Below are 26,008 nucleotides of genomic sequence, written 5' to 3' on the forward strand. Positions count from 1 at the left end.
CCTGCGCAGAACCTTTTCAACGAGATAGACGTCAGGATTGGCCGTTTTTTGCAATTCTTCTTCGTAAAATCCTCCCATTATAGGTTTACCGTTCATATCTTCGAGAAGATACGTCACCGGGTTCGTGATCTGCACTTTGACCACTTTAAATAGTTCGGTGGTCCAATTCGGCGTGTATCCTTTGTTAAACACGTGTTTGGCTTTACTAATTCTAACCACGTCACCCACTTTCAATTTCCTAGCTCCGAATATTTTCAGGTGACTGAAAGCGCTCTTCAAAAGTGAATCGGCGTTACTTTTATTCACCGCATTAGGTTTCATTCCCGTCGTTCTGTGTTTCTTGTTGTTGTATTGTTGAACGACAGAGGGCAGCACGTCTGTCCAGCGGTACGTTCCGTTTAACGAGAAATACCGATGCAATTTTTCTTTGAGCGTCCTTATTACCCGTTCGACTATCGCGGCCTTTTTCTTACTGTACGTACTATAATGATTTATTTCGTGCTTGGTCATGAGCTTCTCAAAATTGCCATTATAAAATTCCTTGCCCAGATCCGTTTGCAGGTTTTTTGGGTGTCGATCCCGTGCCTCTTTTAGAATTTTGGCGAAGGCCTTGGTCACATCACTACCCGTTTTTCTTTTTAACGGTTCGCACCACACGTATTTTGAAAAACAATCGATAACAACCAATATAAATTTAAAGTTTTTATTTTGTTTCGCATATCGATCGAGCTGGGCCAAATCGGCCTGCCACAAATCATCCAACCCTCGTATTATAGTTCTGCGACGCGCATAATTTCTACGTGCCGGCCTGTGCAGTTCCCGCACGAGTTGTATCTTTTCTTTACTACTCATTCGTCAATTTGGTCCGCTGCTCTTTTTTTGGGCCGATACGACTGTTGCTGCGGCGGGTGATTGAGAATCTTTAATTCCAACGCCCTCGTTATATCTTTATTTTCCCGGGAGAGTCGATTCACCTCGGGAACAATCTCGTCGAATCTCCGTTCCGTCACTAACGCGTGATTTTCCAACTCTTGCTTTGTGCATATCTCGCCTAGTTTGCGATCAAGGTCGCGGCGAAACTTTAGAAATTCACCTCGAAACGTTCCGACTTGTTGCTCTAAACGTGTGAATCTACTCTTGTTTGTTTCCAACGTCAGGGTAATGTCCCTGTTTTGCCGCGAGAGTCGCTCCACCGCTAAAGCGTGTTTTTCGAACGCTTGTTCTTCTGGGGCTAGCAGCGGTGGTGCGATGACGTCCTTGGATCGTAGTCTTTTCGTAAGCCCCTCGTCCACTTCATCGTCCACGTACTTTTTGGTGGCCGCGTCGTAGTTTTCGCTAGGCATTTGGACATTGCAAATTCTTAAATGGTTCATATCGACGTTTCCCTCCGCGGTATAATCGAAGGCGGAGCTCTTTATCACGGTAGTTCGCTTGGAGCGGACACCGCTGGATCGTCCAAACTTGTCCAGACTCATTATTAAACTAACGTATTATACCGGCTTCTTTTAACTCTTCGACGATAGAGAGAATTTCGTTGTCCGCAGACGTGTTCCCTGCGTGTTTCGACGCGACCAGTAATTTTGGGCGCTCAACGAGTTCGTTGACGTCGTCCCAGTACACGTATTCCATAGGCGCGTTATTATAACGCATACTATAACCTTGTCCACTGTACGAATAAGGACGCGGTTTTACTAACGGTCGAATGACCTGAACGTACTTGGGTACCGTCGACGCGCCTTTTAGACGCCCGCGCGAGTCCCTATGTACCCCCGTGACATCCATAATTTTTTTATATTCTGCCAAATCGTTTTCGGTGTATGTCTGGGGGTTTTTCAAAAACACCAAATTATATAGGCCGAGAGTGCCGGGGTAACGCGTGCCGTCCACAATAATGTCGCCGGATCTTCGATGAAAATCCATCCACTTATTGCCTAGAACACATTTCGAAGAGATCGAGTCATAAACGGGACCATAAACGATGTCCGTGTCGGCCGATTTCGCCCATAAATTTTGAATATAAGGATGGGAAATCTCGGGATATTGATCCAGATATGATCGAAAGGACTCGTTAGCCACATTCGAGGTATCAAACACTTCATCCTCCTCCCCTTCCTCCTGCTGAATATCTTGCATCTCTACACTACGATCGGCAGCCGAGGATGTCGCCGTTTCCCGAATCTCCTCCAACGGCAAAAACGACACGTTGTCGTTCTTTTTGATTTCCGCTTTCGGTTCTTGCTTGAGGCCGGTATGATCGCTTTTTGCTTTTAACAACGCCGGTTGGAGGGGTATTATTTTCGCAATACGCTCGAGCGGCTCGCTGACGGGTTTAAAAAGTTTCCGAATGGACGCGTCCTCCTCGCTCTTGCCCAACTTTAGAGCCAAGTACTTTTTCCTAATTGACTTGGACAGGTCGTTTACTTTCCGTTTAAGCGCCGCGTCGGCGATGTCAACGGGCGCCGCCTTCATGACACTGTGTGTTTCCGACGATCACTTGTCATCCACTTTTATATACTTATCAAAACCCTTGCGGTAACGGCCGTTTTTCAATTCAAAATCTTTGACAATTACGAGGCTTCCGTACTTGTCCTGCCAACAGGCGGAACAGATATTTTTGAACGCGTCGTACGAAACGTCGGGGGAGACGTGCTCGTCGTAAACGTGGTGTAAATTCACGTCATCCTGTTTAAACAGTACTATAATGTTGCAATTGTCCCTTATCAGTTGCTTGGGTATTTTGGAGTACGTCTGGCAGAGATAGGCCGCGTCGATGGACTTGTGTCGACACATTGAGAAATATTCGCGAATTTTATTTTGTTACACGACACGTCGTCGAAAATGAACACGGAATTCTCTTTCGCTTCACTGGGGTCGATTATCTCGTCGCTATCCCTGTAAGGAAAGTATCCAAGTCCTTTGGTTTGCTTCATTACGCGAGACAGTAGTTGGTATTTGGGTTGATACAGCGACTTTGAGTAGACGTAAACGTTCTCGAAACGCGCTCCATTGGGGCTGAAGAGTAGCGTCAACATGGCGTTAGTTTTACCGCACCCGCTCGGTCCACAAAACACCGCCCTAAACGAGTTGGGTAACAGTTTTCCGTGTTTGCTTTTATTGTTCCCGCCCTCGCCGCAAACAAAATCTAAATTTTCGATGGGGAGTGCGAGTTTCTGTTGCACCACCCGCATGACTACAACCCTTATTCGACCACCCCCTTTTATATATATACAACATATTTCGTGAATCTTTTGGACGCGGCGTGTAAGGCCCACGACATTGCTTATTCGCAGAAATAGTTGAAACTCGTCGGCTGGGTGACATCATCGTCCGCCGCGGGGCAGCGGGTGACGATGCCAAAAAATGCAAAAAATGCTTAAAACAAATTAATGAGCCACTCGGTCCGATTAGTAATCCACACATCCTGCGACACAGGAAATACGAAACGTTGATATTATTGCCGCATGTGTTTCCTTCGCTGCCGGAAATTGCATTTTATTTTTAATTTTCCACACATAACGTGGCCGGATGCGTACATCCGCGCGCGCGCGTGTTTCCGTCAGAAACTGATTAGAAATTAAAAAAAACAATAAGTAGAATATGTATATTTTATTGACCGAGACGTATATAGTGGAAAGACTCTAAAGCATTGAACAAGTTCATTTTATGAGACACGAGTTTTTTTATTTCCTCGCGCTCAAGGTATATTTCGATTAACGGATTGAATTTTTTCAGCGTTAAGTCACACCGTTCTTCTTCGTGCCAATAAGTCGCTTGCATGCAATCTCCTAGGGGGAAGATGACGTCGTTCCATTTTAGATTTCCAATTTCCTCGTCAATAAAATATAAAAACTCCAAAAATGCCTCGTGGGTAAAGTCTAGTCGCTGCTGGCCATTAACATACAGGCGTACTTGGGCGCAATCCATCTCGACATATATATGTTCATCGATCGTTACTGTAGTATCCGGAATACGCGTAGGCGTAATTCTTCTGTGATTATTAAATGTTGCATCCCAATCACCACCCATCGTTGTTGTTAACTTACATTGTTTTTATAACTCCTACACAGTATTTATACATTTCATCCCCCTCCTATCGTCAAAATTGGACGGCACATTGAGTTTTAGTTATCTTGACCAAACACTTTGATAACAAAAGTAGCGAACTGGACGCGATCAGGTATAACAAAATGAAAATAGTTTGTTTTTGATTCGGGAAAAAGTGCTTGTCGTCGTCGTCACCACTGTCTTGGAGGCTTCTGGAGTTGTTTTTGTTTAAAGAGTCATTGCTACTGTTGTTGCTGCTGCTGCTACTGCTTACAATGCTTTGCCATTCTCCCTGATCTCCGTAACTGCGATCGGAGAAAACCAAACGAAGTTTATAATTTTGGTGCACCGCACTCATTGGCAGTTTAGTCTCAAACAGGTTGCCGTCCGTCGCCGCCAGATGCATCGGCGTCCAGGTGTCCGGCCATGAACAGGAAAAATTACGATTATCGACGTTTTTGAAACACACATATGCTTCAATTACCCCGCTGGGTTTGTGAATATAAAACATATTTTGCACTAATGTGGACAACAAAATAAACTTGGCGTTTAGCGTAGCCATCGCGTTCTCGAATGACACTGATCACCACGTCGTCAGCGCTTTTTTATAGCGCTCAAACAATGAAAACACCGATTTTGCGAGGGAGCCGGTCCGTCGATATGGGTTCTGCTGTCAGGCCGGTTGTAATGCACAAAACACGGCAGATGAGTTTGTAGTTCAAAATTACATTGATGTTTTCCCGGTAATTTGTGCCACATATTTAACAATTCGTAGGGTCTCACCCGTTCTATGAGGTATTGTGCCGGCAGCACTTTCAGGTCTTCGCTGTTCAAGTTCGTTGGATGGCTCAACAGTATTTTATCCATCGTAGTCACCGCCTAGTCGTCAGTTTTATTAACAAATTTTTAATCTGTTGAAACACGCTCTCGCGTGGACAATTGATGCCTAATAGACTGAAATCCACGGGTCCTGCGTTGATCAATTTATTTAAAAAATTTCTCGCTAATGCCTAATAGACTGAAATCCACGGGTCCTGCGTTGATCTATTTATTTAAAAAATTCGTTGTACTCGTAATTTGTGCCACATATTTCCTGCAATTACGCGTGCCTATTGCGTCATGCGATTGCATCGTGGAACACCGGCCGCTTATCGAAGTTGTCCGAACGTTGTCGTAATAAATACGAGGCAAATTTGATCGAGCGGCGCTATTCGTGGCGATGCATCGTGTGTGTGTGTGTGTGTACTCGTGCTCCGAAAACACTTGACAATGAATAAAGAAGGTCCTTATTGCTGCTATTCCGCTGCTGGTAAGTTTTTGAAGATTTTTTTTTTTAATTTTTTTAATTTTTTTTTCTTCTTTTCAAAAGATTTAACTCTCTGTCCCATCGATAAATCACACCTGTTGCTTAAGCGGCGCCTCACAAATCACGTATGGAAGAAACACCCACAAGAGTGGCCGGCGTGGAAGGAGGAGCAGCTAAATCAACAGGTAGCAAGATTGAATGAAAAAATTGAAGAGGACCGGCAGTGGTACGCCTTGCAAACTCAAAGGCAACAAAAAAAACAGCAACAGAATTGGACGGCGGGACCAGTCACAACAACAACAACAGCAGATGATGATTGGGATACCAACAGTTGTAGTTCGTATCAAACGACAACAGATTGGACGGGACCAGTCACAACAACAGCAGATGATGATTGGGATACCAACAGTTGTAGTTCATATTTAGATTTTTTAAAAAATAAAAAAACATAGTATAGAAAAAAATGTTTTGCATTTCACACAGATCCAATCCTCGTTAATCATAAAATTCGTCGGGAATTATTAGAATAGTTATCTGTAAAAAAAAAAAAAAAAATCTATAACTTTAACCTAGGGGGGAGTCACCGCACAAATCGGGCGAGTTGAGTGACAAAATGCTAGTCAAAATTAACGAAGTTGGTAAGTTAATTAAAAAAAAAAAAATGCCTATCGAAAATGGATACACTTTTTTTAATCAAAAAATATCGGAAAAAAAAGTAAATTTAAGTCTCCCCCGCTCTCAAACAAAGTAACTGCAGTACTAAATATACGCGGATCATAACTAGCGTTTTTATAGAGGGGGCGTGGGAGATGATTTTTTTTTATTCATATTTACGTGTTTTTTTTAATAATACATGTTGCTACGCGGATCATAACTAGCGTTTTTATAGAGGGGACGTGGGAGATGATTTTTTTTTTATTCATATTTACGTGTTTTTTTTTTAATAATACATGTTGCGCAGATCAAAATAAAACGACAAAGTTTTTTTTGAAAAAAATTTTATTTAATTTTTTTTATACAATAATGGGTATACTGGCGTATACCCATGAATATAATTCGAAAATATTATTTAGGGCGCACATCCGTCGTCCTCCGCCCTTGTGAAACATACAGTTCGGTCTCTGTTTTTTCTCAAACTTTGGCGGCGGCGGCGGCGGAGGTACAGTTGCGGCGTGGCCGTCTCGTCGTCGTGGCTCGCCGTCGTCAAACTGTTCCACGTTAATGATGGTGGGCTTCCACGCCGACGACTCCAGCCTCTTGGCCAGAAAGTCCGCCTTTACCTGTCCCCTCACGTAAATGACGTCGGCCTGTGCGCTAATATGATTTATCACGTCGTCCACCCTCGCATAGTCGACAAATCCCCCGCTGTATATCAATCCATGGAGGCGATCCTCCAACCACTGCACCCCCCGCTTGTCGGCGGAGGACAGCCGCCCATATTCCTTTGGCGGCTTGAAAATGAAATGGCAGCTTTGACTGCCATTACATGCCGCCAACTCCTTGACGACGAAGCCCTCGCCGCCGTCTTGCAGCTGGAATCCCTGCATGTCGACCACCACGAACCGCATGTTTACCACAAAATGTTTTGACTTCACAAACTTCGTACCACGAACTGGCGCCGCTCGATCAAATTTGCCTCGTATTTATTATTACGACAACGTTCGGACAATTTCGCTAAGCGGCCGGTGTTCCACGATGCAATCGTGAATGATGACGCAATAGGCGCGCGTATTTGCAGGAAATCCGTTTTTAGCCTCGATATCTAACTTAACGTCGACCGTGCTGGATTTCAGACTGTCGTTTCTTCTAGAACAATCGATGACTAATACGGCTCGACTTTTGAACGTTTCGTAGTTGAGCAGGGCGCGTCTCTCCTCGCATCCCTTATAACTAGGATAGAAATCCGTGTAATTGTGATGCGCCTCCACAAAATCGTTCTTGTCAAAGTCGAGGCGCGAGCGTTCGTGAGGGTAATATTCTCCGTTTAGCGTTAGTCGTATATCCGTTATATCGATGTGGTCGAAATAAGTGGCGTCTTTATTTTCATTATCTTTTCGATTTGTTTGAAACGCGACGATCACATAGCGGGGACTCTCAACCGCCGCGCACGTTTTTACTGACCAAATTTCTTTGACAGCGCCCGCGGTCAGGGCTGGATGTTCGTGCAGTTCCCATCTTCGGTACGGTATCAGAATGGGCTGATCCGCTCGAATCGATTGCAACAATTGCAATTTGATTTCGTCATTTGGAAATATATGTTTGACCCTGAGATCGACGCTATCAATTTTTAATTCCGCCGTGGTCGCCTCGCTGGAAATAATGGCGGCGGTGCCGGGCTTCGGAGTAATAACCATACAATTTTTGTCGTGTCTCGCCCGTACCAATCTTACGGTTTGTTTTCCGCACGTTATCATATTATAATCGTTGAAAATGTTCAAAAAATGACGCAATGGGATCCGCATGCTGAAAGATCCGTCCTTGTCGAGAATAGCTCGTTGCGGGAAATTCCAGCCGGCGACGTCTAAATGCTTCGAATCCTTCTCGTCGTAACATAGATAGCCGCGGAGCGTACTGACTATACCGGGATCGCGCACGCTGTCCACTTCCTTTCCGTTCAGCTCGTAAGTCACAGTTTCGAAAAAAAATGCTCCGGCATTGTTTACAAACTCCAAATCGTCGGTCCCGGTGAGCCTTTTTAGCGTTCCTTTAACACAAATGGCGGCGTCGTGCATAAGCAACCACGCGTCTCCTTGATTGATCGTTATCTCGATTGTGTCATTGTTGAGAAATGATTTCACAAACGGGTGATAGGTGCGACTTTCCACGCGCTGAATCGACTCGTCATATTTTGGTTTTCTGTGTATGTCGAAAATTTGATTGGATAACATCGTAGCCCAGCGAACGAAGAAATTGCTTGTTCGTCGGTGTAAGGCGTCCTTTACAGGTACCCCTCGGTCTCGTGACTGACTCTACCGACGGTTTGTTAGGACCTTTATATTCGACGGCCTCGTTAAAAATCAACATTTATGATAGCTTTTTCAACTCCAATCTGACGATGATTTCCTCGCCTCGGAAATTGACCGGCTCGAAATTTTGATCCAGAACGTGTAGCGTAATGTTGTAGATTTCTCGCTTGTTTACCGGCAAGTAAGTTAAGTATTTCGGGGTTTCGTCGATCGCGTACCCCGAATCCACGGACAAGGCAAACTCGTAAATTGTGTGCGAAGGTCTGTCGTTGTAGAACGCTCCGGACGTTATGTTGCTATCTATATGTATGGTTCTCACTTTTATTATGTCCACAGGCAAATCGGAACAGTGCACGCTGCGGGGTTCCAGAATTTTCCGCGAAAAACCCAACAGTTTTCCGATACTGTCGTCGTGATCTTTAAAGTTTATCCCGTACGTGTCGCTATAGATTTCACATTTTATCGTATTGTTGTTGGGCTTGATCGAGATCTCTTCTTTTAACTTTGCATTCTTGTCGACCGGATGTTTTTTCGGTAGATGCTCGTTAATGTAGTTTTCAATGTCACTAATTTCGTACGACCCGGTCGGAATGTTTATTACGTTCTCGTGGTTGTCCTCGTCGAAATAATACAACTTATTCGAGCCGTTCTCAATGTTGGGGATGTTATTGTACGAGTGGAATCCGATCAGAGCCAAACCGTACTCTACGCCTTCGTCCAAATGCAGCGGATTGACAAAGTCGATGGACAAAACCGAACTGTGTCCCTTCAACGTAAAGATGACGGACATGTTCTCTTTTGGGGGGAGGCGCGCGCTCCCTCGCTTTTATAGAGAAATTGCAAGCATAAATGGCCGCAATTGTACTGTATAAATTTTTGATATCGGTCGTGATTGTAGTAGATGTTGACGCCATTACCGCCGAAGTATTTAACCAATTCGACGGGCGGTTTTAGGTTACCGAAACTGTCGAAATAGTCGACATCCGTCCCCATTTTCTTGTAGGCTACCCAGTGAGTTCCTCGATTTCGACTCAAGTCCAAATTAACTATACCACACTCTTTCGATCTGATTCGTTCGGGTAAGGTGTCTCGCATAAAGACACCCCTAAAATAAGGTATTTTTAACTTGCGTGCCGCCGCCACTAAATCGATATCGTATAGGGCTCTTCTGGGCAGCTTTATAGGAAGTTTTTTTGCTTCTTCAGGTAGAGACCGAATCCGCCGCTCGGACTCTTTTTCAAAAATAACCCCGAACCGGTCTTCCCGATCTCTTCCATTGCGCGGTCGTGTCGAATGTCCTCCTCTAGTTTCTTTCGTGCGTTTTGCACATCGATGACTGTTTTGGCAATGGCAGCGGCACCGCCCGAGAGCGAACCCAAAGCCCCCAGGGCACCCAATAACGGTAAAAGGGGTAAAATTCCCCCCTTCTTCTTCTTCGATTCGAACGGTATAATGCGGGGCACCTTAATTTTTTTACGCCCGCCCGCCTTTTTGACGGCGTCTCTGCCCGCCCGAAGCGCCTCCGACGCACCGCGCTTTAAAGTTGTCGGATTATCGTGGTGCAACAATTGTTTTTTCTTCAATGCGTTGCGAATTTTTTTAACGATCCCCTGTCGAAAGGAAACGGGGCTACGCTGCTTGCGGGATACTTTAATTTTCTTGCGACCACCCGCCTTCTTTTTTTTTAGCCCCGAGCGACGACGTTTCTGCTGCTGCTGCTGCTTCCGCTGCTTTGGTTGGCCCATACCGAGCTTGCGTTTGGCCTTAACTGTGGCAGTGACAAGGAACGCTCCCGCTTTTTCACCAAACTTCGCGTCTTTCGCTTTTACTCGCTCCCACGCACGCTTTTCTAACTCTTTATCCGCTTTGTGGCGCTCCTCGAGCGATTGGTGTTGCGAATAAGCAATATCGTGTTCCCTACACGCCGCGTCCAAAGGATTCACGCCGCTATCGCCGCGACTAAGCCGTTTTTTCAATTTCGTCCCCGGTCCGCAAAATTGATAACCGGGAAGGTGTAGTTCGAAAGGTAACTTATTTATCAGCGTGTTAACGAGGCCGCTTCCGGACGCAAAGTATAACATACTGACAAAATAAAATTACGGAGTGTCTATATATATATACAGGGGGGTGGAGGTGGTTGAAGTAATGCCGCACTCCCCCTCATCGAAAAGTTAGATTCTGGTTTCGTTTAAAGATTTTTTTTTTTTTGGCGGGAACAAGAACGTCATCAACAGGAACACCGGGATGTTCGACTAACTGGACGCAAAAAGAAGAAGAAGAAGACCCTCCTCGATAAATATTTGATATGGTATATATTGCGCGCGACATCTAGCAGCAACGGGACGAAACCGACGGTACATAATTAGCTCGGCATTAAAGTGACCGTTCAACGACGGACGGGTTTTCTGTCGAGAGCGCGCGCGCGCGACATCTAGCGGCAACGGGACGGAACGGACGGTACATAATTAGCTCGGCATTAAAGTGACCGTTCAACGACGGAGTGCCCGCCCCCGAGATGGGGGGCGGGCACTCTACCGGCGGGGGCTACGCCGCGGGGGACTCTACCAGCGGCAGCCCCGCGCGGGCGCCCCGAACGGCACGCGGGGCGCACCACGGACCACGGTTTGGTTGGCACCACGGACAACGATTTGGTTGGCACCACGGACGACGGTTTGGTTAAGTTAGGGCGCTGATGACGGGTGGACGGGGGGGCGGGGGGACGGGGGGCGAGCACCAGCGGCAGCCCTCGGGGGGCACCACCACCACCACCATCACGGACGACGGCGGGGCACCACCACGGACAACGATTTGGTCGGCACCACGGACGACGGTTAGGTTGGCGGCACCACGGACGACGGTTTGGTTAGGGCCGGGGGGGCGGGGACTCTACCAGCGGGGGCCCCACCTCTACCAGCGGGGGCTACGCCCCCCACCTCTACCAGCGGAGGCTACGCCCCCCCGCGGGGCGAACGGTTGGCACCCACGGACCCCCACGGTTGGCACCACTGACAACCGTTGGCACCCACGGACAACGGTTTGGTTGGAACCACCGACCACAATTTGGTTAGGTCGGTACCACGGACGACGGTTTGGTTAGGCCGAGCGGCCAATGGGCGAGTGACCTTGAACGAGCGGCCAATGGCCGAACGGCCAGACACACAAAAGAAGAAGACCTATGGGCGAGTGGCCCCATGGTCGAATGGCCTATGGGCGAGTGGCCTATGGGCGAGTGGCCTATGGGCGGCAAAAGATGGCCGAATGGCCCGTGGCCGAGTGGCCAAAAAGTGAGGTTAGGAGTCCCTGGAAGTCCCTTTATCCATCTACTCAGGTACTGGAAAATTGGAAGCCAGGGGCATTAGAGGCAAGTGTTATACATTACAGACCGCATTCAGGATGTCCTGTCTATGAAAAGCAGCAGGATTGGGATTGACTTCTCATACAGAGAGAAAGATTCTTTTATCTTCTCAATTCTGACCAGACGCTGCTATCTAAGGTATCTCGATACCATGGGGTATCATTTCCGAATTAGTTGTGCACCAGATGGAAACTAAGGGCTCAATTTATTGATTTATCCAAAATACCCACGAAATACGTAGTTTACCTTCTCGAGAGTACAGGGGTCTTTTATATGTGATTCCTGGTATCACAAGTATCTCCAATGCCACTGGATACCTAAAGCATGTAGGACGAACCACAAAAATAAGATTTATATAAAAAGATTTAGTCCGACGCATGATAAATGGTCATGACTGTAATAACACTATTAACGTTTATATCTGCTAGTTTTTGGGCCAATAAATCAAACCGATTCAGGAAAGTAGTAAGGAAATTGAAACACCAAATATATTGATGCATTCTGTTTTATCGCGTACTATATAATTTGAATTATATAAATATTAAATTCATATTAAATAAAATTGCGTCTGACTGTGTTTTTTCGGTTTATGTCGTTTTTAGAAGATTAAAATTGCAATGCGTGTTAATCTAGGGTGTATATTACCGGATTTTTTTATGAACTCATCTACAAAGTAAGCTTTATTAAAGGACTTGGATCTTAAAATTTCAACTAGTTGTTTTGTTTGTTCAAAACGAAGGGCATTGTGACTAGGGAACTCTAGCAATACCTCTTGTTTTGTTTCTGAGCGTTGATACTTTTTTAGCTAAAGTGCTATACTAGCATTGCCATAAACTATTGCGCTACCTGGTAGCATATTCCGAAGAAAAGAATTTTCTATTTTTTATAAAACTTCTGGATTCCTCCTGAGGTCGGTTTTTGTTGAGTCGAACTAGCTAACGTTTCGCCAATCATACTGTTCAGAGCTTGACTGTAACTGAAGTTTGTTAAAGATAGAAATATAGTATTACGTAAAACGATTCTCTCGCAGCACATATTAAAATGACACTTTTTTTTGGTTATTTAGTCGCTTGCATTCCATAGCGGAAATTTTCTTCAACGCACGATATACTTAAAAAATAATGACCATAACATCACTAACGGCAAAGTGTAAATGATTTTAAAATTTCGAAGGTGTCGACATTACTAAAATAAAAATACTTCAATGTATTGATGAACGCTGTTTTTCGGTTTATTGTCCGATTTATTGAGGCTAAAGGGCCTTCCGTTTACGATGGAATTCCTTATTGGATAATATGACGAAAACCTCACATTATCGACGTCGGTAGAATATAGAATTTACAATTTACTGTTCCTAACCTAACTATCATTTAACAGAATAGGTATAACTTTCGCGCAGATTCTCGCTATAGCCGCTGAATTAAACTTTCGACAAACTTGTTCTAAACATAAATGGAAACTGTTATATTGAGACAAATATTGGAATCTCGCTCTGTGCTTAATATGCGCATTCCTGACAATCTTGAAACAGGTTGTGGTGTAAACTAAATCGACAAAATAGTAGATAGGTAATTGTTTAGTTAATTGATAACATCCCGCAGCCTCCTTATGAAAGGTCAAGTTTAAAAAAGCGTATTAAAAAAATTCTGCGGCAGAAATAAAGCAAGTTTTTCTGGGGGTGGCCAGATACAAAACTCACCAGCACCAAAAAAAAAATCGAAAAACTAAGTTTTAGCGAACTCATTGTTTTCGTATTGCGGCCGACGTCACATGATTGAAACAACCAATGGGATATTTGAGTCATTAAATTTAATGAAATATACCTGGTGACACAAGAAACACTCACACACAGTGAACCCTCTATAACTTTAAAACGGATTGAGATAGCGATTTGAAATTTGGAAGGGTTAATATATAGGCTGAACGTCCAATTTTTTGACTATATTATGTAGTAAACTTTCGAATTTTAAATGGCAAAACCTATATTTCTTGCATTTTTGGATTCAAGAGATCATTCTACGTAGGATAGGCGGTTTTTATTACTATTTATTTTAAATACTATTTACCCAGTCCCCTGATCATGGGAAAAATTGTAAATGAAACTTTTCTCTACTTGTCTAATGGCAAATAGCATTTAATGTAATAACCCAGTTTTTTCAAATAGGATGCCAGTGGGAACAAAAGCTTTTTAATACCGGTACTTTTTTTGCAACATTTTGACATAAAAATTTTCATAATCCGTTAGAAAATAAGCTCACAGGAAGGAAAAAACCAGATTAGTAAATACATTTTTATAAAAACAAAATATTACTTTGCCTCTAATCATTATTAATTGTCAAGTCGATAAGATTAAAAATGCAGAAGAAACTCTCGACAAGCTCGTGCAGTTGAAAGAAAAAGACACATTAGTATTTAAAAAAAAATAAAATTCAAGGGGGAGTGTCTTCTGGGATTCAACGATTGAAAGTGTTTTATTAAGGTGAAAAGTTTAATATCTTTTAGAATACGGTCAAAACCTAACGTAAGGATTGTATGTATACGTACGTCATAAGCTATAAGCATTTTTTTACCTGAAACTCAGAAGAACCAGAGAATAGCATTTTTTTTTCTTTTCAAATCTGTCACTTTTTTTATGATTCAATACAATATTTTGAAAATCTGTTAGAAAATAAAACCTCAACAATGTCGATAGAATCGATTTGAAAGTGGTATATCTACGTGTGTTATTGTAAGACAGGTTTTACATTGACACAAAACATCACATTCATTTATTTTGGAACTGGAGTTTTGTATTTATTTGAATTAAATAATTGCGATAGATATTTACTTAATAATCAATTTATTATAAGATGAAACTTTTATAGAATGTTTTCAAAATATCCTTCTTGTATACGACACTCCCTGGCTCTAGAAATTAAATTCTCTGTAAACCTTCCTAACATTTCTGGAGTGATATTATCAAATGCAGCCGATATTCTCCGCTGTAATTCTTGTAGGTCGAACACTGGAGTTATATAAGCACTCTCTCACGTACCCCCAATCAAAAAAATCTAACGTTGTCAAGGCCGGTGACCGTGGGGGCTAATTGACTGGACCATGTGCTAAAATTATTTCTTAGGAATTGTAAATATCGTGCACCAATTAGGGCACCATGAAAGAAAACAGGTCCAATAATTCCCCTTCCTATCACTCCTGCCCAAACATTGATTCCGAACCGTTCGTGAAACTGTCCGGGACGAATAATTCTTTGATTATTTAAAGACCATCGTGACTCATCAGTGAACAAAATTAAGTTAACGAAATTATTATTCTCGTCATGTTTATCTAAAAGCCAAGTATAATATCGAAGTCTTCTCACAAAGTCAGCTTCATAAAGATGTTGAAAGAACGATGGCCTTGTTTTTTTTTTTATATTCTCCTCACAGATTCTCTTGACATGTCTAATTCTAATACCACTTCTCTAAGCGACCCAGCTAGATTTACGTAGACGTATCCCACAACATTGATTTCCATTTCTTCACTTATATCAAAAATTATTTTGTAGATTTTTCATTTTCAATTTCAGCTTTCTAAAGAAAGAATGTGCAAGAAGGCGACGTTCCGGATAGCGGCCTGTCGCGAGTTTTTTCTTCATTCCCCGTATATCAAAACATATCAAGTTTTTCTTCATTTATAAATTGATTATTGTTTTCAATGATAATCGAAATCGATAACACGACAAAATCGATAATCAGATAAAAATGTACAAACTGTCAGAATTTCCAATCATGCCGACTTGATGATGAATAGAAGCGAAGCCACCTAAGTAATATTTTGTTTTTATAAAAATATATTTACTTATCTGTTTTTTGCATTCCTGTGAGCTTATTTCTTAACGGATTTTGAAAGTTTTGCGTCAAAATATTGCAAAAAAGGATCGGTTTTAAAAAGTTTTTATTCCCACTAGGCTGTTACTTGAAAAAACTAGGTTATCCTAAAAAAATAATAGTTCATTACATTAAATGCAATTTGCTATTATACGAGTAAAGAAAAGTTTCAGGTGACCCGGTAAAAAGTATTTTTGATTGTCACAGCCTCCTAGACATAATTGTCAAAAATTAAAAATTAAGAAACCAAAAAAAAAAAGATAAAAACCATCATATTCTACCTGAATCCAAAAATGTTACTGTCGTTTCTGCTCAAACCGGAAGTGCAACTATTGACTACATATTGTCAAAAAATTGGACATTCAGACTATATCATAATTTCCAAATCTCAAGCCGTTTAAAAGTTATAGAATGTTCCCACTTTCTTGTGTCACTCGGTATATAGCGGACGTCTTCCTGCTCTGTGTTATGCATCTTTCTGGAAATTTGTCGTCTAACGCCACAACAATTCACTTTAAATTGCAATTATTGTCTTTGATCAATGTGTCCCCCACACACACCACCCTTGCGAATGTGAAACTTTATGTCACCCGTATAGACAGTATTAACGCATAGACATGAACGTCGAAAGGTCACGTATGAAATATACAATCCCGCATTACCAACAAGATGACATAAATTAACCCAGCGTGAGTTAACGCATATTCACAATCTCGTATCGGTAAAGGCAATCAGGTAGATAATGTATATATGAAAATGATACTCTTAGATAAAAAATACAAAACAAAGTTGGTGTATCTATAAGCTCACTTTCAAGATGAGAAATTTGAGAAGCAGAAGCTCGAAGAAATACATATTGCATATTATATTGCAAGTAAGGCACGGATTAAATCTTTGTTAACTTTCCCCTAACATATTTTATTAATGATCTCGTTAATTGATAGGAAAAGTTCTTCGATCCCTTAAAACATCAAACAGAGGTTTTCTGCTGAAACAAAAATATTTGAGGTCGAAAACTTTTAATATTTTACGGAAGAGGGTCTGAAAACTCGACGCGCAACTTTAACTGATCTCGAACATTCATCAATATCTGTTACAGTTTTATGACTTTAGATATTTATTTTGAGCTTAGGGGCGTTTGGAGTTTCCTCATATTTCCACAAAGCCACTCGTTTAACTAAATTTATTTTGTGCCACGCAAAACTAATTGAATCCACCATTCGTCAATCCGTTCAGGTTTTAAGGGATAATTGAGCGTATTATTTTTCGCTCAGTCATTGGTGGAATGAATATTAATCGAATCGATTTTGGCGCAGTCCTTTTGTTTCTATGTCGCCAGGTTTTGCTCTACTTAAAAATACAGGGTCTGACTTAATTGTAGGAACGTACTGTTGGACCCCATTCTGGTCAGTTGCCTTTTGCCTTTGTTCGTGCTATTTTGATTACTGTAGTAAATATATTCCAGTTTATTTTCAGAAAACCCTTGTGTAGTGTAGTTACCAATTCTGCTTTTTGCTATCTTTTACCGATATCTTGTTGATTTCAATATAAAATGGGAGTCCAAACAGTATTTACAATTGCTCCAATTGGCTTCTTCAGAGCTTGACTGAAATTGACTCGCATTCTACTATATAGCTGCTTATTATTTGAGAGGGGTCGAGCTAAAGAAAGGTCACGAACATTGCCTGGGATGACTGATGAGTCGCGGTTAAGATTCTATGGTTGCTTAATCTGAATGCAAGAATTTTAGTTTTATTGAATACAATTTGCAGATGAGTTTATTTGTCTTAAGGCTCTTTCATGTTCTTTGAGCTTAGTTGATATTTTTCGGTCGGTCTTCTTTACCGCATATGCATGACACGCTGTAAACTGTTGGTACCTCAAACGGATTTTTCTTTGTTGATCAATCTAACTTGTAAACGATTCGCCAATCATGCATTTTGATTCATCTACAACCGGCGCGGAAGGAATCCAGAAGTTTTCTAAATAGTACTACAGTAGCCTGTGTATATTTTCTCTTGTGGAATAATATCATGTCTTCGATTAGATAAATAAAGAGTTACCAAACAGTAAACTAGGATGGAGATATTCAACATGCTAGCGAAATCGCCAGATTTTTCTGAATAATAAGGGAAAAAATAATAAAAGAAATGCGTCAGAATAATTATTTGTAACTTCTGAATGGATCAATATTGTTGCATTTTTAAATCGGCCAAAAAACCAAATAATTGTTCGGGTTTTCTAAAAATAGCAAAATTTTCACTCTTCCAAGAGTTGTTTTGTCTTGTGTTGAGAGTCTTTTTCATTTAACGGCGAACGCGAGGTGGTATTGCTAGCTTCGTTATTGACACGTAAATTGTAAATGTTAAAGTTTATTTAAAATAATTAAAATGAACATCTACTGACTGGCCATAATCGTTTAATTAATTAAGAATTGAGAAAAGTAAAAATTAACAGCTACCATAAGCATTTGTTTTGTTCGTTTTTAATAATTTACGAAAACAAGGGTCTTAATAATAGCCAGGCAAATACTGCTTGTAGTTGTACAGCTTAGCAAATTGCACAGAGCTCTAGACTTCGATAAATTTTAGTGTCTCGCCATTAAAATCGCATTACCATTATGTATCTCTTGAAAATAGATTTACGAAATAATTAGCGTCTGCCATAGAAAACTGTTTACTGGAGATCTTTTTCGTTTTATTCCATAGAAGTGGTGATGAGATTCTTTCTTCCGCTCTCAAAAATAACTTAAAATATACATTCAGTTCCATAATTGTCACCGCCACCTTTATCTATTTCTGAAATAATTATACTTAACGCATTACTCAAGTCCACAAAACTTCCATTAAAAGTAATAGGGTTACCGAATTTATATAATGAAAAAACGAATGAGCTCACTTCGCACTCAAAATATAATAGTAGCAGTAGTTCATTATTTTATGTTCTTTTTTTTTAGCTTTTAGCTGTCTTTTCTTAATATGGTATTATGTAATTTTCTGAATCTGAGAAATCTGCAGATGTATGTGTTTTTTGAACAATATCCTTAGTTTTCATATTTTCTAGAGTTTACATTTCCTTTCTTTCCGATACTGCTTCTTTAGCTTTAAAATAATTATTCAGGAGTGCTATTAAGAACTGTAGGCTACCTATAATCCAAGTAGTTACACAGCAAAAAATATTTGTGTAACATGACCTTAATTATCATTGGTAATGTATTGCCTTGGTTATTCAAGTAAATATTCCATGAAACGTTAAGTAAAATTTTTACATGTCCTAACATTAAAATTGAAGTTGTCCGTTATATAAAAAATTACTCTATGTATTTTCCTTTGAAATTATATCAAATTTAAGTAAGTGTAAAAATACATATGCAGTCATATTAATGTCAAAAATATACTTGAATGGCTATGTATTTCCACTTATTGTTTTGTGTAAAACCATTGTTTGGTCTTGGAAAGTATCCATGGCTTGTTTGGAACTAGCATTAACCCATCATGTATTTATTCACATACAGATAGGTAGATAACGCATGTATAATCATGTAACTTTACAAGTTCATATATGTGATATTTGCTTTACGCACCATGGATGTACCAAAAAATTACATAAAAAGCTATGAAAATTTTGCATTGCCAGGTTTGTTAAATTATATTATTTTATGTAAGTAAAATTCCACTGCTGCATAAAATACGAAAATTATTTTCTAATAATTTGCAATTGTGTATTTGTTACTTTAGCTACACAGAAAATAAGAAAAATATATAGTTAAAGCCCTCTCAAACAATAAATATATGCTAAAGTTTAATTTTAAATAAATCGGAACTTTTGATAATCAAATTTAAACTTTTTTTGTCTTTATACTATATACAAGGATAAATTTTTATTTATAACCAAGAGTAAATTTATACTACACTTTGAAACGAAAAAAATAAACTCAGCAAATAAAGTGGCCCAAAATCGGATGTGGCGTAATAAACTGGATTTACTTACGAAGCAGTACTAATATTATTAATGCCCGGTTTTCGGAATGTTCTCTATATCAAACTCCAGAAAAATCAAATTCAAACCACACCGAGCGTATTACCAAATTAGTGCGTCAATTTTAATAGATTTGAACTTTTTCCGCTGACCCTGATTCCCGCTGCACACACCAGAGGCAAATTAAAATATTAATATTTCAATCACTAACCGACACCGTTCAATCATATCTGTTGTTCATTATCAGCAGCGGTTGGCCCGGTTATTTAGTCCGTCAAATAAGCTGCTGCATTAAAAATTGAAAATTAAAATTGATGTTTTTAACGACCAGACTCCCGGTAATTCTGATTAATTATATCACGTTTTTTTTTACGTTTTTAATTGAGTTTTTAGTTTGAATGCTTGAGGTAATTGGATTAGTTTGAAAGTTGGAGAGGCTTTATCGATCAACGTTTAGCCAAAACGGTGGTGGTTTAAACTGGTAACGGTAGTCATAAGATAAGGCTTGAAAAGATGTGATATCGTTGCTTTTTCAGAGTCGAAAAATTGCAAATTGATGTGAGCACTGATGATAATGTAGATAAAATATATCCTTTAGTTTAGTTTTCGTCAACGCGGTATTTCTTTATTTATTGTTTCTGCATGCAATTATAAAGGGTTATGTTTACATTATTTCGTTTAATGGACGTAAGCCGATCACAAAAGCAAGCCGCTTTGGGGTGTTTTCTGAGAGTTCGGGTCTACTTTTCATGCGTACCGACTAAGGGTTTAAAAGCAGGTCACGACGCTTGACCAGGGGCATTACGTATTATACGATTAAACTAAAAAGAGGCAAAAGACGTGAGTAACGCGGAAAGCCGTGCTGCTTACTCTTTTTCTTTAATAAGACGAAAGACGAGTACACGAATTGTTAAGGTGCGTCCAGACTACTTGTACTCGTGCTCGTGCTCGCGGTACTCCTAATGACGTAAAGACTTGTCAAGCTGGTTTGTGTCTAGACGGACTTCAGTTGCTAGCGGGGCAGTGACTTGAGAGGATCCGTAGTATAGGTGCCCGATTTTTTAAATGGATCGTGACAAAGTTATAGTCGCCAGTGCGAGTTACCTATTGATACATTTATTTATTCGAAAACGAAGAGGGTGGATATAATCGATTTTCCGAAATCGTGAAGTCTACAGTGGAACAAATCTTTTGAGGGACCTAAGAATCGATAACCTACATTTCAAGACGTTTTGCCGTATGTCCCCATCAGATTTCGACACCATACTGAATTTGGTGGGACCAAAAATTTCAAAGAAAGGTGCCACATTTCGAAAATCAATTCCCATTTCAAATATTTACGAATTTTAAACTTAGATCATTAGTCCACTCCATCGTCGAAGATAACGAGCAATCAACTAAAATAAACCACTCTCCGTCCAGATGGCTTGCTCAACTTGTCGCAAGTCGCTTTGATGTACCGACACCAGGCGGATCCTCTCGAGTTCATGGCTTGCGGAGCTCGCGTGGCTTGTCTTGTGACTTGCCATCACGTCTTCACTACTCGGGAGTCCCGCGAGCACGAGCACTAGTACAGGTAGTCTGGACGCACCTTTAGACGAAAGACGGGTAGACGAATTGTTGTTGTCCATGCCAAGTGTAAAAGAAGTTGTTGTGCGCTGTGTAAATAAGTGAAAATATATTCTTATTTAATTTGCCAGAACGTCGGACTGTGTTTATTTCCTCAGAACCTTAGACGAACGATAAACAATCCTACAATAATTTAAATCTTTATATAAAGGATTTATTACTAATTGAGTCAACTAAGCAAGAATTTCTATACCTAATGTTTATTTGATTTGATTTTACATGAGTCAATTCATACCTATTTTATAAATGACATATAACAGTAGGAAGACGTAGAAGTTTTGAAGAATTCTATTTTTACAATTCTTAAGTGATTATTTACTTAGCTAACTCGATTGCAACTTCCAGTGATTTACTGTAGTGTTGTACTCTGTGCGGGAAGGTGACCTATCACTTTAAACATTTGGGGACATTATGACCAATAATTAAAAAAAGTTCAGTCGTGAATTGTAATGTGCTATTATTTTTTAAAAGAAAATGATTAACTTGGGAATATTGATATTAATTTTTTAATAAGGGTTTTTGCAACGGAAACGCCAAAGATGGATAAAAATTTTGAATATGCTCCTTATCATTAAATTAATTATTTTCATATTCTCGGGAAAGCAAAGTCCGCTCCGGCAACGAAATCGAAGTGGGTGTTGCAGCTTGAATATCGTGAACTGTACACGGTGATTCAACGATAAAGTTCATTATCTCAATACAAAATACGAATAAAACTTAAATTTTTTATAATGAAACACCCAAATTTTAAAATTTGTTTTGAATTCGTTTTAAACTTCTTCAACTTTTTTAATTAACAATAATGAAAAATATATATTATTATATTGACAATAATAAAGAAGTAAATATTTTTTCCAATATTCTAGTTTTCACACATGCAAAAAAATTACGATAACGCCATTATTTTTAAAACTGATATTAGCGTTTATCGAAGATGATGATGATGTGTAAGATATATACAACGGAATTTGAACGAGATCCTGTGTGTTCAAATGGAAAATTTAAATTGAAAAATCTCTATTTTCTTAAATGGCACACAATAGGTATTATTATTTTTCCTGGAAGATCTTATGAAACCTACAGCTTTGATTAAGCATGTCAAATATCTATTTTTAATACTTTGAGATTTATTTGAACTTTTCTTATATTTACCATTTTTCTAAGACTATAACTATAACATTAGTTGGACATGACAAAATGAGATTGTGAAATTTTTACGTGACAACTGAGTAAATCACTTTGTAAAGTTTAGTGTGGTATCAGTAAATAAAAATAAACAAGGTATAGCTTTTCCTAAAGCTGAATTAATTGATATGATTTATATACTGGGTTACTATATATTTAGATTTTTTGCAGAGTGATTTATTTCAACTTCATCAAGAAGTTGATAACATTGAAATCCAACAAATGTGGGTTTAGCAAAACGGAACTCCTCCGTATTACCATCGAGAAGTTCAAGAGTCTTAGATAATCATTACCCGCAGAAATGGACCGGTAGAGGTGGATTCAATGGATGGACTCTTTGATCATGTAACTTAGCAGCCACTAGATTTATTTTTGGTTGGATACTTTAAATATCGTGTTTGTGTGAATCCCCCTACAACACCAGAAGATATGGAAAATAGAATTCGGGAAGCTAAGAAACGTCTAAAAAAATATATGACAAAGACTAAAGGTGTGTCCAAGTAGAAGGGCATATTTTTGAACTATTGTGCCATATTAATAATGAAAAATAAGATTTTTTTGTAATTTGTAGTAATAGGTATTAAATATTATTTACTTTTTCTAAATTCAAAATTTGGCTGTTTGTTTCACCATAGTGTTACTTTATTTAAATCTCCAACAAAGTTCTTAAAATAAATTAAATAAAAGTATTAAAAATACATACTTAAAAAACTTGTAGGTTTTTAAGATCTTTCAGAAAAAATAATAGTATATATGGTGTGCCATTTAAGAAATTTGAGATTTTTAAATTTATAATTTGTTTTGCATAATTTTTTTATGTATATTAAAATATTAGGTTTAGGTATATTATTATTAATAGAAAATTTCAAATCGAATTCAAAGCAAAATTGAAAACCAATGAGATAATGGACTTTACTCTACCGTTGACACCCTGTACAACCCTGATGACGGAACCGGGCCGCTTCTGTCTATACTCTAAATCATTTTGGCCAAATAGTCCAATATTTAGAGCACATAGAAAATTCGATGTAATAAGGGATAAGACATATCGACTATTCAGAAATTCAGAAAGCGCAAACATGTATTTACACATATTTCACTTAAATAAAATAAGGATTACCTATTTTCACCATAATAAATTTGGATAACGATATCTGTTTTTGCGCCTTATCACTTGAAATAGGAAGAAAAAAGATATTTTGGCACCTATGCATTACTCTCGAAAAACAAAAAAGAGAAGGGCATTTTTTAAGCATCCTTAATTCGTTTTCGCAAGTATATTTGGCTACATGAAAGTTGTTTAATTGTCCGGACATGTGGTTGATAATGGCTATTAAGCTTTTCGTATGATTGAAAAGAGTTAAATTAAAAACATTCTCATGTAAATACAAATTTTTGATTATACCTTTTGCCTTCTCCTTGAACTGATTAACAAAAAATAAACGAAAATTAAAATACGTAATCGACAAATCATTACGGAGAGAATGTTTTAACAAATCACAATCTTGTGATGAAAATACGGAAACATTCCGTCGTCTAAAATTACGAGCCAAATTTAATAAAAAATCCAATTACGCCTGTGCAATTCTCGCTACTATCACGTATTCCTTTAATTGTAGCAATATTTAACGAAGCATTTGCCGCAGTTAGTAGCAAGCTCAAAATAAAATTGGATTTCCTGTAAAAAGCTGCTGCATCGCGTATAACATGCTACGTAAACACACAAGACGCTACGCCATCGCAGCATCCCACGAGGCAGGAGAAACTGTACAGTTTTTTCCTTTCAATATTGATTTTGAAATCTCCACGGCGATAACGGTTTGAGAAATTACGGTGAAATAATCCTGGAAAGTTGGAACCTGGGTGGAAATTATAGACAACGAATTTGCCACATATGTATAGAGGTTTTTGCAAAATTTATAATTTACCGGCATATAGTGGTCTAAAGATGGTAAAAATTGATGCGCCCCAGAGATATTGATATTTTTGTAGAAAAGGGAATGATTTTCCGCGAATGCATGTAGATTTCACGCACTTTCTAAGCATATGGGGGCATATTTTGTGAACATTCCGCCGTAAGATTGCCACGTCTAACTGAAATCTGACGAAGTGATGAACTGTATGAACTAAATATAGATTGATAACAGGTGTTATTGGTTGACAACGAAACTGCAAATTTTAGTGATTTCCTGCTATTAATGGGGAATTCGTATCCGCCAACATCTCCGTGTGGAAAGGGCTCTGTTATACACCAGTTATATAAGAATGACCAATGGGCTCTGTCAGTGAAATTTTCCGTGGTTCTACAAGGTTTACAAGGTTACATTTTTCAACAATCGATATGGCTTATCTAAAAGTGGACACTTACCTCTATTATTCAGGTAGATAGATAAACGGTGAAAATGCATCTAGGGGAAACCGCAGAGAGAATTCCCTCAACACTCTTAGTTCCTTGGAATTCCGTCGAATGCTTCTTGATTTACTTGCCTTGAATTCTTCGGAACTCATTTATAATGTACACCAGCATTTCTTTGCGGTTAACACCATTGCTTTAATGTTATTGTGTCTAAATTTATTTCTGTGAAAAAACCTCATCATTTTTAACAGATTTTTTATATTTTGAAATCCCGTTTGAGACGTTTACATAAGGAACTATTAATAATACTTTGATTGACACCCTAAAGACATTCAGGAGGATTAGTTTGCACATGAAATGTTTAACAAGTTTCTGAGTTCACAAACGCTCTTGACCATTTCCGATCAATTTATGTAATTAGTAAGAACAGCCTGCTCTAGGCAGTTCGTTTGTATGTACCTCATAAACTGAATAGATCGATTCAGTTTACTTACGTACATACAAGGCGATTCGTGCGATGCGAATCAAAAGGAACTTTTCGTATTTTGGTGTAACTTAGCCTACATCGGTGGAATTATTGTTTGCTATAACGTCAAATCATTTTCAGTTTCAGGCACTTTCAGCCATAAATAGTATACTAGACTCTATTTTTTACGTAATAGCTGCTAGAGATAGAGATGCCCTGTCCATTGAAGATAATACAGCAGCTTATGAAGCAATTATGAAAAAAAAATTGAGATGGTTCACTCTGAATGAGCGAGATTTGAAATCTCTTTTATCATCAATGATCTTACAACATTCGTATAACAAACAACATGCATGCTGACAGATCGTTAATCCCGTTAAGATCTGGAAATGTTTTGAGAAAATACTACGTTAAAAATGCCTTATGAAAACTTATCTGCTTTCACACAAAAAAGAACTAAGTAAATTAAATAATAATATTAAAGTCATTACTTGCTTAAATAAACATAGTGGGTAATTTCTAAGTAGAATAAAATATATATTATGTCTTCTCAAACAGTTTGTAATAATTTTGAGTATGAACTTTATGGAAATTAAAAAATCTTAGTTAAGAGAAGGCATTTGCCACCTTTGATAATTTTCCCCAAAAATATACCCCCATCTCAAAAAAGTCTTCAGCTTGGATTCAACATTAACTTTCCGAAAGTGTACAAAACAAGCAAAATCACTAACAGATTTAACAAAAAGTAGACCAAATTAAAAGTCTATCAAGTTAGGGAAAATTATTCAAAAGTGAATCAATTCTTACTTTAACAATATTGCTCCTATCTAGTTCTAGGTTTATCAAATTATGTAACC

At 39.1% G+C, this 26,008-nt stretch overlaps 2 protein-coding genes across 4 annotated transcripts in view; both read left to right on the top strand.

Annotated features, from left to right (window-relative positions):
* LOC132708314 (hemicentin-1) overlaps window positions 1-26,008 on the top strand; it is a 555,715-nt gene that overhangs the window by 126,809 nt on the left and 402,898 nt on the right. The gene's annotated exons all lie outside the window — the stretch shown is intronic.
* Window positions 5,274-5,928, top strand: LOC132708172 (uncharacterized). Its single transcript, XM_060680323.1, has 2 exons — window positions 5,274-5,353; window positions 5,414-5,928. Exons 1-2 carry the CDS (start codon window positions 5,314-5,316, stop codon window positions 5,800-5,802), a joined length of 429 nt encoding a protein of 142 aa, XP_060536306.1. The 5' UTR covers window positions 5,274-5,313; the 3' UTR covers window positions 5,803-5,928.

Source organism: Cylas formicarius, unplaced genomic scaffold (genome assembly GCF_029955315.1).
Source record: "Cylas formicarius isolate icCylForm1 unplaced genomic scaffold, icCylForm1.1 PGA_scaffold_10__41_contigs__length_53128322, whole genome shotgun sequence".
NCBI lineage: Eukaryota > Metazoa > Arthropoda > Insecta > Coleoptera > Brentidae > Cylas > Cylas formicarius.

Bases quoted from the DNA above. Each gene is read 5' to 3' on its own strand.
- LOC132708172 (XM_060680323.1), top strand. From the start codon at position 5,314: ATGAATAAAGAAGGTCCTTATTGCTGCTATTCCGCTGCTG. The intron at 5,354-5,413 runs GTAAGTTTTTGA...TCTTTTCAAAAG, and splicing joins TTGCTGCTATTCCGCTGCTG to ATTTAACTCTCTGTCCCATC.